Below are 15516 nucleotides of genomic sequence, written 5' to 3' on the forward strand. Positions count from 1 at the left end.
TTTGGGTAGAGGTTAAATTGTTATGATTAGGGGCTGGTGAGATGGCTCAGTGGGTAAGAGCACCCAACTGCTCTTCCGAAGGTCCGAGGTTCAAATCCCAGGAACCACATGGTGGCTCACAACCATCTGTAACGAGATCTGGCGCCCTCTTCTGGAGTGTCTGAAGACAGCTGCAGTGTACTTACATATAATAAAAATAAATAAATCTTAAAAAAAAATTGTTATGATTAAAATCTAATACTCTGCAGTGATGTGCTCCTCCCATAATCTGTTAACCCTCTTTTCTTTTCAGCTTTTTACCTTTGTGGAGTTGTTCTATGGCGTGCTAACCAACAGTCTGGGCCTGATCTCAGACGGATTTCACATGCTCTTTGACTGCTCGGCTTTGGTCATGGGACTGTTTGCTGCCCTGATGAGCCGCTGGAAAGCCACCCGGATTTTCTCCTATGGGTAGGTATGCTATCAGGGCACCGTTTCTTTATTCCAGTGCAGAGTCCATCTTCAGAAACAGAACTGTAGTACTTCCAATACAGATAATTTCAAATCTTCGCTTCAGTTGAAGTTGATAGGGAATATGAGCTACACACTTGATTAATACTAAATGGCAATAGCTCAGGATTATTCTTCCTAACACATCTGTTAAGAGGCAAAAAGAAGGGGGCTGGAGAGATGGCTCAGTGGTTAAGAGCACTGACTGCTCTTCCAGAGGTCCTGAGTTCAACTCCCAGCAACCACAGGGTGGCTCACAACCATCTGTAATGGGATCTGATGCACTCTTCTGGTGTGTCTGAAGACAGCTACAGTGTACTCATATAAATGAAATAAAATTAAAAAAAAAAGGCAAAAAGAAAAAATTACCACCAAAAATGTGTGCATTTTTGTTCACCATGTTTCTTTGGGGTCATGAAATATCCATAGCTATTATCCTTGTTAAAAGTATTCAAAATTTGAAGTGAGTATATATGAAAACATCCTCCCATTATTGTCAGTAATTCAATAAATGTTATAATAATTATAGTAAGATGTACTCTAATAAATCCACCCGTAATTGATTGTTTATATTTTGGAAATCTTGTGTGGCTTCTGTTTTGTTTTGTATGTTGAGTGTTTAGCTGCACTCTGTGTGTGTGTGTGTGTGTGTGTGTGTGTGTGTGTGTGTGTGTATACCATATGCATGCCAAGTGCCCACAGAGGCCAGAAGAGGCCATCAGATCCTTGAGTCCATAGGTGCCCTGCAAAACAACAATCGCTCATAACTTCTGGCCCATCTCTCCAGACCTAATTGTTTATATTTTGAAAGGTGAATGAACCAAATATACAAATAGTTTTGGTACAGACAAAAATCTGTGTGCCCTGAAAGATACAGTACATATTAGAGGTTTAGAGAGAAACAGTTGCTAAAAAGTTAGGTAAGGCTTATTGTAAGAAGGGCATAAATAAGGATTTTGTATATATAAAATTTTACAATGTTTAATACTATTTTTAATATTACTATTATTAGCATTTTAAATTTTGATAATTTTACAGTATTTACTTAGTATAAAAAGCTGGGCTTGTTTCCTCACTTTTTATTATACGTTTATAATGTTTATATTTTTAAAATATTTGTCTTTTCTTTTCTAAAAAATACTATGTGTTTTTAGGTATGGCCGAATAGAGATTCTCTCTGGCTTTATTAATGGGCTTTTTCTGATCGTGATAGCGTTTTTTGTATTTATGGAATCGGTGGCTAGACTGATCGATCCTCCGGAACTAGACACAAACATGCTGACAGTAAGTCTTCCTTCTCCTGTTTAAGCTTCCACCTACTTGCACGGCTTTTCCTTAACAAGGTTAGCTAGTTATGATAGAGTAGAGTTTTAATTTTGTTTACATCAGCATAACTTCATTCTTAGTGCACTGTCTCCTTTATGTACTGTTTCACTTTCTGTGGTTTTGGTAACTATTTTATCATGGTCTATTAAATGAAAACTCCATTAAATAAATTTGAGGTTTTGGGGGGGGGGTTTGGTTTTTTTTGAGACAGGGTTTCTCTGTATAGCCCTGGCTGTCCTGGAACTCACTTTGTAGACCAGGCTGGCCTCGAACTCAGAAATCCGCCTGCCTCTGCCTCCCAAGTGCTGGGACTAAAGGCGTGCACCACCACGCCCAGCTCTAAATTTGAGGTTTTAAGTGATTGCATACATACCTTTAATCCCAGCACTTTGGAGATGGTCAGAAGAACTCTGGCTTTTTTGGTGCATTGCATTGTTGCAGTGGGTCTATTCCATTACTGCTGCTCTTAGTCTCTAGGCCTGACTTGTACTTTAACACAGGTGTGTGGATGTAGAACTAACACTGCAGATGTGGCAATGTGTACCATCCATAGCTTCAGGCACACAGTGAGATCTTAAAACTTATGCTCAACAATAAACAAAGACTACAATATTTACATTGTTACTGCAGACTCTTAGAAATTAATCCTTGCTGGGCGTGGTGGCGCACACCTTTAGTCCCAGCACTTGGGAGGCAGAGGCAGGCGGATTTCTGAGTTCGAGGCCAGCCTGGTCTACAGAGTGAGTTCCGGGAAAGCCAGGGCTACACAGAGAAACCCTGTCTCGAGAAAACTAAAAAAGAAAGAAAAAGAAATTAATCCTTTTCTCAAAGATCTTAGACAAATATAAGGTTATATTATATCTTATAAAACATACAGGTTCCTTTATGACTTAATTATTTTCAAAGTTATATTTTTAAATAACTGAGGGCATTTGTACATTGTTAAAGATAAAATCAGAGAAGAATATAAAACTGTACAGGCTTCCCTCCCACAGTAGGTTATATAAGTATTATAACAACCTTTAGTTGTTCCTGTCCCCAGCCCTGTGGGTGTCATTTCCTTCACTCTGCCCTTATGAGCCCTTGGAGGTTTGCTTGTGTTTGTTCTGATGGGAAACTTGCCCTAACAGTCACTCTTCTCTCCCATCCCCACAGCTTCCCAGGTGCTTCCTGTCAGTATCCCTGCTGTATCTCCTTTTAGCAGCCCTGTCTTGAGGTTGCTGTTTAGTCAGTCATTCTTCCACACTAAGATGTATCTTTAAGACCCCGAGTTGTGTATCATTAAGTCTTTTATGCTGGCACTTGGGTTTTTAAGTATGTGTAAGGCATTTTGCCTGCATGTGTATATACACAACATAACATACCTAGTGCCACGGAGGCTGAGAGGGCATGGGGTCCCCTGGAACTGGAGTTATAAATGGTTGTGAGCCACCATTTAGATTGTGGCAATTAAACCTAGGTCCTCTGGAAGAGCTGGCCAGTGCTTTTAATGACTGAGCCATCTCTCCAGCCCTCTAGTACTGACCTATAGTAGGAAAATAAACAATTAATTCTCAAATTAAAAGTAATTTGGAGATTTGGTTAAGTTGTACAGTTGGACCAAGGATGTGCCTGTCTGTCTGTTTTGAGCAGGGTCTCACTAGGTAGCGCTGGAATTCACAGAGACCCACCTGCCTCTGCTTCCTGGATGCTGGGATTAAAGGCATGTATCGCCATGCCCAGCCAGGATTTGCCATTCTATATCACTTAAGTTCAAATCCTTGTACCATTTTTTTCTGGTATCTGAAAGTTAGAATGTTCCTTCCAAAATACTTTACAATTCGCATTTTCAGCATTATAGACTTATTTGGGTAATTTAGTGAAGTTTACTATGAATAGTTTTTAAAGTCACAGTAGAAAAACATATAGCTATGTAATAACTTCTAAATAGCACCTTTTTTTCTAAGCTTTAAAATTAAAGCTTTGCTTTTCTCCTTTTTGCTAGCCAGTTTCCGTCGGAGGGCTGATAGTAAACCTTATTGGTATCTGTGCCTTCAGCCACGCCCACAGCCATGGCCATGGCGCTTCTCAAGGAAACTGCCACTCTGATCACGGCCATTCACACCATGCACATGGACACGGCCATGATCACGGTCACAGCCACGGCTTCACGGGTGGAGGCATGAATGCGAACATGAGGGGTGAGTCCTTGGGGAGTACTGTGCTGCCTTTCAGCTGGCTCCTGAGCTGAGGTGCTCGCTTGTTTCCATTAAATATTGGCCTTGTGCTGTCAGTGCTCTGGAGGCCGTGGGACCTGGGGAAATGGAGCTAGTAATGAGGCATACTAAAGTCTCACGCAGTGATCAACTCTGTTTGGAGCATCAGCCAATTGGGGGGTTAAGAAAGACCACATGGAAGCTGGAGAGATGGCTCAGTGGCTGAGAGCCCTGTGGTTACCCTTGCAGAGGACCTGGGTTCAATTCCCAGCACCCACATGGCGCTCACACCTGTCTGTAACTTCCAGCTCCAGTGCTCTGACACCTTCACATAACATACATGCAGGCAAAACACCAATGACATCAAATAAAAATAAATATTTAAAAAAGGAAAGGCTGTATACAATCACAGTGACAAGCTGCACGTGGGAAAACATGGTTTACCATAGAGGCATATAAAGGATAGTTTAAACATTTAGTTGAATAATAGCAGCAAGCAGGAATGATTAATCTGAAGTAAACTCACTCCTATCCACTACACCTTGGAGGAGCATGAAAACACATTCCAAGAACAGTTCCATGTTTTAAAGAAACTCGGGTCACCCTGTTCCAACATTTTGGTACTCATGATTTTTTTAAAAGATGCCTAAGATTGTAGCTCAGTGAACAGTACTTGCCTAGTATGCCCAAGGCTCTTAACACTGAAGGAGCCGGGCGTGGTGGCGCACGCCTTTAATCCCAGCACTCGGGAGGCAGAGGCAGGCGGATTTCTGAGTTCGAGGCCAGCCTGGTCTACAAAGTGAGTTCCAGGACAGCCCGGGCTATACAGAGAAACCCTGTCTCGAAAAAACCAAAAAAAAAAAAAAAAAAAAAAAAAAAACACTGAAGGAAGAGGGAAGCAGGGACTCTATAAAGTGCAGCATAGTGGAAGCCTTGAGGACGCTCCTCAGTGAAAGTTCATCACAGAGACACTGTTGTCTCAAGACTCTACTTACACATGATGACACTCAGGCTCAGTATGGCATGGCAGCTAGGAAGAGGAGAAGGGCGGTCATTGATCACTGGGCCTAATGTTCCCATTAATGAGTAGTTCTGAAGACCCATAATCTATGCAACACTGTGCCTGTAGGCAACGGTCATGTATTATACCATAAGAAATAGGAAGGACAGATCTTGTGTTCACTCCACAAGAGCCATTTAGAAAGTGAAGGAGCTAGAGATGGATCTAGTTATATAGCAGTCGCCTAGCATACATGCAGCCTTTGATTATCAGCACCATAAAAACAAATTTAAATCAATTGCTGTAAGGATAGGTTTTTTTTATATGCATAGTAGAATAATTTGATTGCCAGGGAAATACTTAAGTGAACATTAATAAACTTTCATGACCAACAAAAGAGGGAATGTTTGCTGTATTATAAAAATAATTAGGTTGTATTAAACTCTTTTGTCATTTATACCAATTGTTTAATGTTAGTAATTTGGGTAATGTCAAAACTGAGAGCTGTACAGTGACTCGGGAGAGGGTCTGCCGACCAGTGCTGCAAGCCTGACCATAGTCACAGGGGCTCATGTGATGGTGGGAGGCAGAGACCAATTCCACAAGATTGCTCTGACTGCGACATGTGCACTGAGGCATATCAGACACACTCATGGTCCACGCACACACAGTAATAAAGACAGGTTTTTTCCAAAGAATACTTTGATTTACTTTAAAATTTTTGTAAGAAATAATAACCTTTAAGAAAAATTTTTTTTTTCAGCCGAGCGTGGTGGCACACGCCTTTAATCCTAGCACTCAGGAGGCAGAGGCAGGTGGATTTCTGAGTTCGGGGCCAGCCTGTTCTACAAAGTGAGGTCCAGGACAGCAAAGGCCACACAGAGAGACCCTGTTTCAAGAAAGAGAGAGAGAGAGAGAGAGAGAGAGAGAGAGAGAGAGAGAGAGAGAGAGAGAGAGAGAGAGAGGAAGGAAGGAAGGAAGGAAGGAAGGAAGGAAGGAAGGAAGGAAGGAAGGAAGGAAGGAAGGAAGGAAAGAGGAAAAGAAAAAAAGGAAAAGGGGAAGAGAAAGAAGAAAGAAAGAAATTTTTTTTCAAATACAAATTTGACTATATCATTTACTAAAAGATCTTTCTAAGATTATTAAAAATACTCGATTTTTTAAACTATCTAAAGACAAGATCTTGCTGTGTAGCACATTTGGCCTTGAAGTACACACATATTTTTAGAGACAGGACCTTACTATGCAGCTCTGGGTAGCCTAGAATTCTCAGAGGTCTGCATTGCCTTTGTCCTCTAAGTGCTGGGATTAAAGGTGTGTGCCATTGTGACTGCCAATAAATAAAATTATTCTTAAAAAAATAAGAAAAAGTTGACTCAAAGTCTCAGTCCATGGCTCAGTAGTAGAACTCTTGCAAGGCCATGCATGCAAGAGAGAAAAACAAAACAAACTTGCTTCAAGCATGATTTTTAGGACACCGGCTGAGACAAAGTCTACTGTGTTAAACGTAGCACATTGTCTCGGTTGCCTGCATCCTTACACAGTCTGTACTTTCGAGTTCTTGACAGCGACCATGTTTGCATCACTGTGAAGGGCCAGCTGCTAGAGGGGCCTGGTACTGATAGGAGCCAGCAATGCTGCTAGAATGGGTAAGAGCTAAATCAGATCAACTTGAATGTCTCATGCCCCTCATGTTTTATTTGTAGGTGTATTTCTCCATGTGTTGGCAGACACACTGGGCAGCATCGGCGTGATTGTGTCCACAGTTCTTATAGAGCAGTTTGGATGGTTTATTGCTGATCCCCTGTGTTCTCTTTTTATTGCCGTGTTGATATTTCTCAGTGTGATCCCACTGATTAAAGATGCCTGTCAAGTTCTACTTCTGAGACTACCACCTGACCATGAAAAAGAACTGCATATTGCTTTAGAAAAGGTAATTTCCTCACTACCTACGCTGTCCTTGAAAAACGGCACTTAAAGTTGAATGAACTGATCTAACAAGTAGTATGCAAGATATAAATTAATAAAATACAATTTAACTTCATAAATAAAATAGATCCAGACTTAGTAGCCTATAATCTCAATTGCTTTGTAAGATGATCAGAATTTAAGGCCAGCCTAGGCAATTTTAGTGAGACTGTCTGAAAATAACTAGAGCTGAGGACATAATGCAGTGATCGGTAGAGTCCATGCCTACATGTACAAGCTCTAATTCAACTGGAGCTATTGGAAACGGAGGGAGTCAGTCGGAAAGAGTGGGAGGGAGAGGGAGAGGAAAGGAGCAGTGCGCAGACTGGTGCTGAGGACATGGAGAGGCTGATAACAAAGATGCTGACTTTCTAACCTCACTTCAGGTATTGGGCTTAGAACTTTGGTTTTTTGTTTTATTTTTGTTTCTTTTCAGTATTATTTAAAATAAAAGTGAGCAGGGCGTGATGGGAGATGTGCTCCCGGCACTTGAGAGGTGGAAGGAGGAGGATCAGAAGTTCAAAGCTGGGGCTGGTGAGATGGCTCAGTGGGTAAGAGCACCCGACTGCTCTTCCGAAGGTCCGGAGTTCAAATCCCAGCAACCACATGGTGGCTCACAACCATCCGTAACGAGATCTGACTCTCTCTTCTGGAGTGTCTGAAGACAGCTACAGTGTACTTACATATAAATAAATAAATCTTTTAAAAAAAAAAAGTTCAAAGCTGTCCTGAGCTACACCACCCTGTCTCAAAGAGAAGAGACAGGAAGCTAGGGAATGACTCAATACTCAGTAGAGTGCCTGCCTCACAGGCCTGAGGATCTGAGTTCAGTCCCCAGAGCCCATGGAGACATGGAAGGAAGGCACGATAGCGTCACCTGCAGTCTCTGGGTTGGGACAGCCTGATTTATAAGCTGCACACCAGACATCCTGGTTTAAAGAAGGTGGAAGGAACTTCTGTACATACACACAGAGACACACATAAAAAACTTATTTGAAAAAGTGCTTGAGGGGCTGGGAAGATGGCTCAGTAGTAAAGAGCACACACCTGGCAGCTCACAACTGTCTTTAACTCCAGTTCCATAAAAAAGGAAAAAGTGCTTGGGAACAAAGTAAACGATAAACAATGAGTAGACTCCTGTTTTGTGATTATAAACTTATAGAATTAGCACACAAAACTAATAGTATATCCTTTCACAGGGTTTCTCTGTGTAGCCCTGGCTGTCCTGGAACTCACTCTGTAGACCAGGCTGGCCTCGAACTCAGAAATCCACCTGTCTCTGCCTCCCAAGTGCTGGGATTTTTTTTTTTTTGATAGGTATACTTTGTTTGGCCTGGTACTCACTGCAGCCTGGGATAGCTTCAGATTTGCAGCAAATCTTCCTCAGCTTCCCAGGACTGCAGGCATGTGCTACCATGTGGGAGAGTGGAGCCTAAAAATGAATGAGGTGAACAAAGCCTCACACAACAGGCAGCTTTATTTAAGGCATCAGACAGTTTATACTGTTGGGGTTAGGAGACACATGCGAATGTTTCTCCTTAGGGCCATATCAACAAATAACACTAGCCAGTGGTCATGAGTAATCTGAAATCCAGGAAACTCACTCTTTCTACCATGCCTGGGAGGGGCATGAAAGTGCATTCCGTGCACTGTTCTGTGTGTGTGAGTAGACTGAGGGCACAGACACTGGCCTGCTTCTCTTGGAGTCTTCTACCAAGCACCTCGGATTCCCCTCACACAGACCAGGTGTGGCATTTAAGAGCAACAAGTGCTCTTGTAGAGGACCCAGGTTTAGTTCCCAGCACCCAATGGCAACTTGGTTGTCTATAGCTCCAGTTCCAGGGGATCCAGTGACCTCTTCTGACCTTCATGAACACTGAACACAAGATAGACATACATACATACATACATACATACACACACACACACTTAAATGAAGAAAAAATACTCATACACATAAAATAACAATAAATAGATCTTTAGATAATAATCACAAATAAACCCATTGCAGAGAAGTACAACAAAATATAAAAAAGAAAAATCAGATGAAATTTTATAACACATTTTAAGTTGTTTTACTACATAAAAATGCTTAAAGAGGTTGCTCAGCAATTAGAGCACTGGCTGTTCTTCAGGGAACCCACATTCGATTCCCAACACCCACATGGCAGCTCCTATCATAACAGTCTATGTAACTCAGTTCTAGAGGATCCAACACCCTCTTCCGGCCTCTTGTGAACACCAGACACACAAATAGTGCACAGACACATGCAGGCAAAACATCCATACACATAAAAGAAAAAAATATTTTGGAAATTAAAATAACAAAATGCTGTTTGGTAAGGTTTTTCCTCTTAGTATCCTATTGAAAAAATGATACATTTTAGTGGCAATATAATATTACACTTATTTAGCCAGGTTCCTGTAGTTGATAATTTAGCCAATTCTGTTGTGTTGAAAACTGAGGGTGTCTTTTAAATCTGTCACTTCTGTAACTGTGTGTGTATGCATGTTTGTCAGTATGAAGAAAGCTACAGCTCATTAAATATGCTCAAGAAACAGAATAAATGAAATATGTTCTATTTGTCTTAAACACGTTACTACAAGCTGTCTGTATCCTGTGTTTTCTTCTCTGGCCTTACTATAATGATTTATAGACCAAATTATCTGCATATACTTTATAAAAATCACTTATACCACCTCCCCACTTATTTTGCAGATACAGAAAATTGAGGGATTAATATCATACCGAGACCCTCATTTTTGGCGTCATTCTGCCAGTATTGTAGCAGGAACAATTCATATACAGGTGACATCTGAGGTGCTGGAACAGAGAATTGTACAGCAGGTAATTCTTGTTTGTGATAATTCATGTATAAAATTTTATACACCATATGGCTTAGTAGTTTGCTGGGCATAGCAGGGCTTGCCTTTAATCCCTGCACTCAGAGCAGTATGAATTGCCATCCTGCAGTCTTTTTTGGGTTTTTTTTTGTTTGGTTGGTTGGTTGGTTTTTGGTTTTTTTCAAGACAGGGTTTCTCTGTATAGCCCTGGCTGTCCCGGAACTCACTTTGTAGACCAGGCTGGCCTAGAACTCAGAAATCCACCTGCCTCTGCCTTCCAAGTGCTGGGATTAAAGGCATGCGCCACCACTGCCCAGCACAGCCTACAGTCTTAAGACCCTGTCTCAAAAAAGAAAACCTGCACTAAATACGTTATTCTAAATTCTTTAATTTTCTGAATGTCTTAACAGGTTACAGGGATCCTTAAAGATGCAGGAATAAACAACCTAACCATACAAGTGGAAAAGGAGGCATACTTTCAGCATATGTCTGGCCTGAGTACTGGATTTCATGATGTTCTGGCTATGACGAAGCAGATGGAATCCCTGAAATACTGCAAAGATGGCACTTACATCATGTGAGACGCAGCCCTGCGGCATGAACAGCGAACAGCGGAGGCCGGATGAGGTGATAATGTCAGAGCAGAGTGAAAATTGCACATAATTGTACAAAAACTTTTTAAGCTCCCTACTGTTGGATTAAGGAGTCTTTTTTAAAAGAAAATTGAGATGCAGAATGAAGCATTCACTGAATAAGAAAATTGTTTGTCGCTCTGTTTGAATTATGTGCTTGAAAGGAATCTTGCATTGGAATAAACATGATGTAACCATACACATCATCTTCAGGGATGGACGCATAATGATGGATTCTGGTGAAGACCAAAATTTCTTCTGTGCATTTACTCTCAGTCAGGAAGCATCCCCACTGTAAATATGTATTTACATGTTTATTACAAAGACCCAGATGAAGTTTTTAGTCGATTTTTTGCATATCTGAAGGACAAAATGAGAATAAAATTCTATATTTATGAATTTTCTGTATATAAAACTAATTTCTAATTATAACTTAAGTCCATTAAGTAAACGCTGTATATCTACTTGAAATGTAAACTATTCAGGAGAAATTCAACCACTGATTTGAGATAAAGAGAATAGAGAACTATGATATAGTTCTTGGTGTATTACAAGATTTTAACCACTCCATTAAATAAATTTTTTTTATTTTTGGTAGTATTTGCAAATGAATAATTGATTACAGTAAAGAACTAATACTAAGTTGTATCATGTTACCCCCTGTCACCTTTCACCTCTGAGATTGAATCTCTTGCCCAGGGCTCCTCACAGGCTGCATCCCGGGACCCCTCACAGGCTGCATCCCAGAGCCCCTCACAGGCTGCATCCTGGGCCCCTCACAGGCTGCATCCCAGAGCCCCTCACAGGCTGCATCCTGGGCCCCTCACAGGCTGCATCCCAGAGCCCCTCACAGGCTGCATCCCGGGGCTCCTCACAGGCTGCATCCCAGAGCCCCTCACAGGCTGCATCCCGGGGCTCCTCACAGGCTGCATCCCAGAGCCCCTCACAGGCTGCATCCCGGGGCCCCTCACAGGCTGCATCCCAGAGCCCCTCACAAGCTGCATCCCGGGGCCCCTCACAGGCTGCATCCCGGGGCCCCTCACAGGCTGCATCCCGGGGCTCCTCACAGGCTGCATCCTGGAGCTCCTCACAGGCTGCATCCCAGAGCCCTTCACAGGCTGCATCCCGGGGCCCCTCACAGGCTGCATCCCAGAGCCCCTCACAGGCTGCATCCCGGGGCTCCTCACAGGCTGCATCCCAGAGCCCCTCACAGGCTGCATCCCGGGGCCCCTCACAGGCTGCATCCCGGGGCCCCTCACAGGCTGCATCCCGGGGCCCCTCACAGGCTGCATCCCGGGGCCCCTCACAGGCTGCATCCCGGGGCTCCTCACAGGCTGCATCCTGGAGCTCCTCACAGGCTGCATCCCAGAGCCCCTCACAGGCTGCATCCCGGGGCCCCTCACAGGCTGCATCCCGGGGCCCCTCACAGGCTGCATCCCGGGGCCCCTCACAGGCTGCATCCTGGGCCCCTCACAGGCTGCATCCCGGGGCCCCTCACAGGCTGCATCCCGGGGCTCCTCACAGGCTGCATCCCAGAGCCCCTCACAGGCTGCATCCTGGGCCCCTCACAGGCTGCATCCTGGGCTCCTCACAGGCTGCATCCCGGGGCTCCTCAGGCTGCATCCTGGGCTCCTCACAGGCTGCATCCCGGGGCTCCTCACAGGCTGCATCCTGGGGCTCCTCACAGGCTGCATCCCGGGGCTCCTCACAGGCTGCATCCCGGGGCTCCTCACAGGCTGCATCCCGGGGCTCCTCACAGGCTGCATCCTGGGCCCCTCACAGGCTGCATCCTGGGCTCCTCACAGGCTGCATCCCGGGGCTCCTCACAAGCTGCATCCCGGGGCTCCTCACAGGCTGCATCCCGGGGCCCCTCACAGGCTGCATCCGGGGCTCCTCACAGGCTGCATCCCGGGGCTCCTCACAGACTGTCCTAGGCTTCTCATCCTGTTGCTTGCCTCCTCAGCTGTGCGCTCTCCACCTGATTTCTCCTTTCTGATTTCTGGGGACATGTACCGTAAGTAACCGAGGAGGTTTTTTAAGATATAACTGAAGCTCGTACATGATTTTTCAGACACCATAAAAGCGAAATAGCATATAATTACTTTCTAAAGTTTTGTCTACCATACTTTTCATTTCCAGTTTTAGCTGGATGTATAGTCTAAAGAGCCACTGTGATAAATACATGTGGTTTTATGACCACCAAAGGATGCTGTTCAGTGCAAACCCTTGAATATTTTCATTATGTATGAATTTTGATGAGTGGGGTGATTTAGAATACGTACTATTTCCTATCATAATGGCATCATTTTCAATCACTTTATCTTACCAATTTTAGTATATAAGGGTATTTAAGACTTTGTTATAAGTTACTTTGGTACTTTTTAATCTTTTCTTTGCATGTTTTGGTCCAGAATTTTCAGCACGTATTAAATTTTTGAGTGGTAGAACCAGAGAGATGTTTCAACAGCTAAAAGTGTTAAGGTTCACTCAAACCAAACTGATCTCAGTTAAGCAAGAATAGTTTATTGAACACACACCTTAATACTGGACATCCTGCAAAAAGGAAAAACCTGGGCTGGAGAGATGGCTCAGTGGTTAAGAGCACTGACTGCTATTCCGAAGGTACTGAGTTCAAATCCCAGCAACCACATGGTGGCTCACACCCATCCAAAATGAGATCTGATGCCCTCTTCTTGGGTGTTTGAAGACAGCTACAGTGTACTTACACATAATAAATAATTAAATTTTAAAAAATAAAAAAGGATTATTATTTTTTTTTAAAAAAAGGAAAAACCTAATTACATTGGTCTGCTCTAGGTAGACACTTTATAGGAAAAAACAGGTTCAAACGTGTAAAGGCCAAGGAGGGGAGCAGTTGGTTTACGAGGCAAACAAAGTATTATCAGCTAACCTTCAGGCTGGCTGGTCCTGGGTAAGGTAAGGGAGGGGCCGGGTGGGTGGTGAGCAGGAATTTCAGAACACTGAGATAGCAAAGCAGGAGTATTATAAACCTAAGGTTTTGGCTTATTGGTACCATTCTTCAGTGTCAGCCACTAAAATCACAGTGACCTCATTCACAGGTACAGGAAGGTCTGTCCAATGGTCAGCTCTGACTCAAGATATTTTAAACATAACAGTTCATATTGACCTTTGAAGTGAAGGGTCCTACATGAAGCTTTGTGGAATTTCTTAAGATTAGCAAACCTCAAACAGAACATAACAGGGTACGTGGTCAGCATGTCCTGGAACCAAGTCACTTCTCAGTGTCAGTGACTGGCAGACCTGTTTCAGCAACAATGTGAAATAGCTGGTGGGCATGGAACAAAATGGCTACAGCTGTTAGGGGAGAGGGGGCATCAGATCATAACATAAAGTACTGTTCTGCCGAAGAACCTGGCCAGCATCCCACATGGTAACTCACAACCATCTGTACAGTCCCAGGGGACCCAGTGTCCTCAGTTGGCATCTTGGAACACTATATACATGTGATACACAGACATGTGTGCTAACAAAACATCCAGATATAAAAATAAATAATTTTGTTTGTTTTTTCAAGACAGAGTTTCTTTGTGTAGCCCTGGTTATCCTGAAACTCACTGAGTAGACTTGTAGACCAGGCTAGCCTCAAACTCAGAGATCTGCCTGCCCCTGCAGAGGCAGAGGCAGAGGCAGGCAGGTATATGCCACCATCCAGCAAAAATAAATAAATTTTTAAATTAAAAAATGTTGAGTGATGAGAAAAGATAATTGTCTCTTACTGTTTTAATGCAAATTGTATTCATAAAGCATTCCAGCAGATTGTGAGGTGAAGTTAATGTTATATCAATGTTAAATTTCTCATTTCCCTTAAAAGGCATATAAATAGCAAAAGAACTTGACTTAGTGTGGTTGAGAGTGATGAGCTGATAGAGGGCTGAAGATGAAGAAGGTACAGGCAGAACAGAGGGAGACTGAGTGCCCGTGGCTTTAGGCCAATCAGCCTCTTTTAATATCTTTTGGTTTGTTGATTATTTTTCTCTGTGTAGCCCTGGCTGTCCCAGACTCATTTTGTTGACCAGGCTGGCCTTGAACTCACAGAGATCCACCTGCCTCTACCTCCTTGGGATTAAATCCTCTGCTAGGATTAAAAGTGAGCACTGTCAGGCGGTGGTGGCGCACAACTTTAATCCCAGCGCTTGGGAGGCAGAGGCAGGCAGATTTCTGAGTTCAAGGCCAGCCTGGTCTACAGAGTGAGTTCCAGGACAGCCAGGGCTACACAGAGAAACCCTGTCTCAAAAAACCAAAAAATAAAAAATAAAAGTGAGCACCACCACTGCTGGATGAGGGATTTTTTTTTTTTTTTTTTTTTTTTTTTGTAATCATTTGAAGTGTGAGACCCACTTCTAATCCAGATACTTAAGGTGGGAAGATCCACCTTTAATCGGGGCCACATCTTCTCCTGGAAGTCTATATAAAGGCCATGGAGAAGGAAACTCGCTCTGCCTGCTTGCTCTCACTGGCAAGAACATTCCTTCACTGGCATTAGAGGCTCCTTCAGGATTCTGGTGTATACTAAAGACCAGCTGAGACATGAGCCTCATGGACTAAGCAACGCTGGATGCTTGGACTGTGCATTCACAGCCAATCACTCTAATCCCCTTTCTAAAGAGAGAGAGATTATCTTGTAAGTACTGTTACTTTAGAGAATCCTAACTAATAGATTTTGTTGGTCCAAAAGTGGGGTGGTTCTAGGACAACAGGGTAGAAGAATAAAGTACACACAGAATGGAAGGAGACTGAGCGCCTATGGCTTTAGGTCAATCAGCCTCTTAAAGTATCTGGAAGAGGCTTTTCGGATCACCAACACATAACCGAAGCCTCTCCTAGGAGGTCAGAGTACTGAAAGCCCATGGTGTGAACTTTATTGCAAACTTAAGGAGATTTTTCGTCTGATTTTCCAATTGTGAGCAGCAATGGATTTAGTGACCTTATATGTGAAACGTTTGACAATTTGTGGAAGGGAAAATGATAATGCTGATAAGTTGTTTTTAGCATCTTGGATAAGTTGACAGTGGAGAGAGATGAG

General features: G+C 43.1%; 1 protein-coding gene across 1 annotated transcript in view; it reads left to right on the forward strand.

Moving 5' to 3' along the window:
• Slc30a5 (solute carrier family 30 member 5) overlaps positions 1-11051 on the forward strand; it is a 30608-nt gene extending 19557 nt beyond the window's left edge. The window contains exons 11-16 of the mRNA XM_021179878.3: positions 293-450; positions 1644-1773; positions 3800-3995; positions 6714-6940; positions 9695-9823; positions 10230-11051. Of these exons, the coding sequence (XP_021035537.1) occupies positions 293-450; positions 1644-1773; positions 3800-3995; positions 6714-6940; positions 9695-9823; positions 10230-10400 (1011 nt within the window). The 3' untranslated portion in view covers positions 10401-11051. The remainder of the gene's footprint in view (positions 1-292; positions 451-1643; positions 1774-3799; positions 3996-6713; positions 6941-9694; positions 9824-10229) is intronic.
• Positions 11052-15516: the final 4465 nt, after the last annotated feature.

The sequence above is a fragment of the Mus caroli genome, unplaced genomic scaffold (assembly GCF_978045245.1).
Source record: "Mus caroli unplaced genomic scaffold, Mus_caroli_1 scaffold_15, whole genome shotgun sequence".
Classification (NCBI taxonomy): Eukaryota; Metazoa; Chordata; class Mammalia; order Rodentia; family Muridae; genus Mus; species Mus caroli.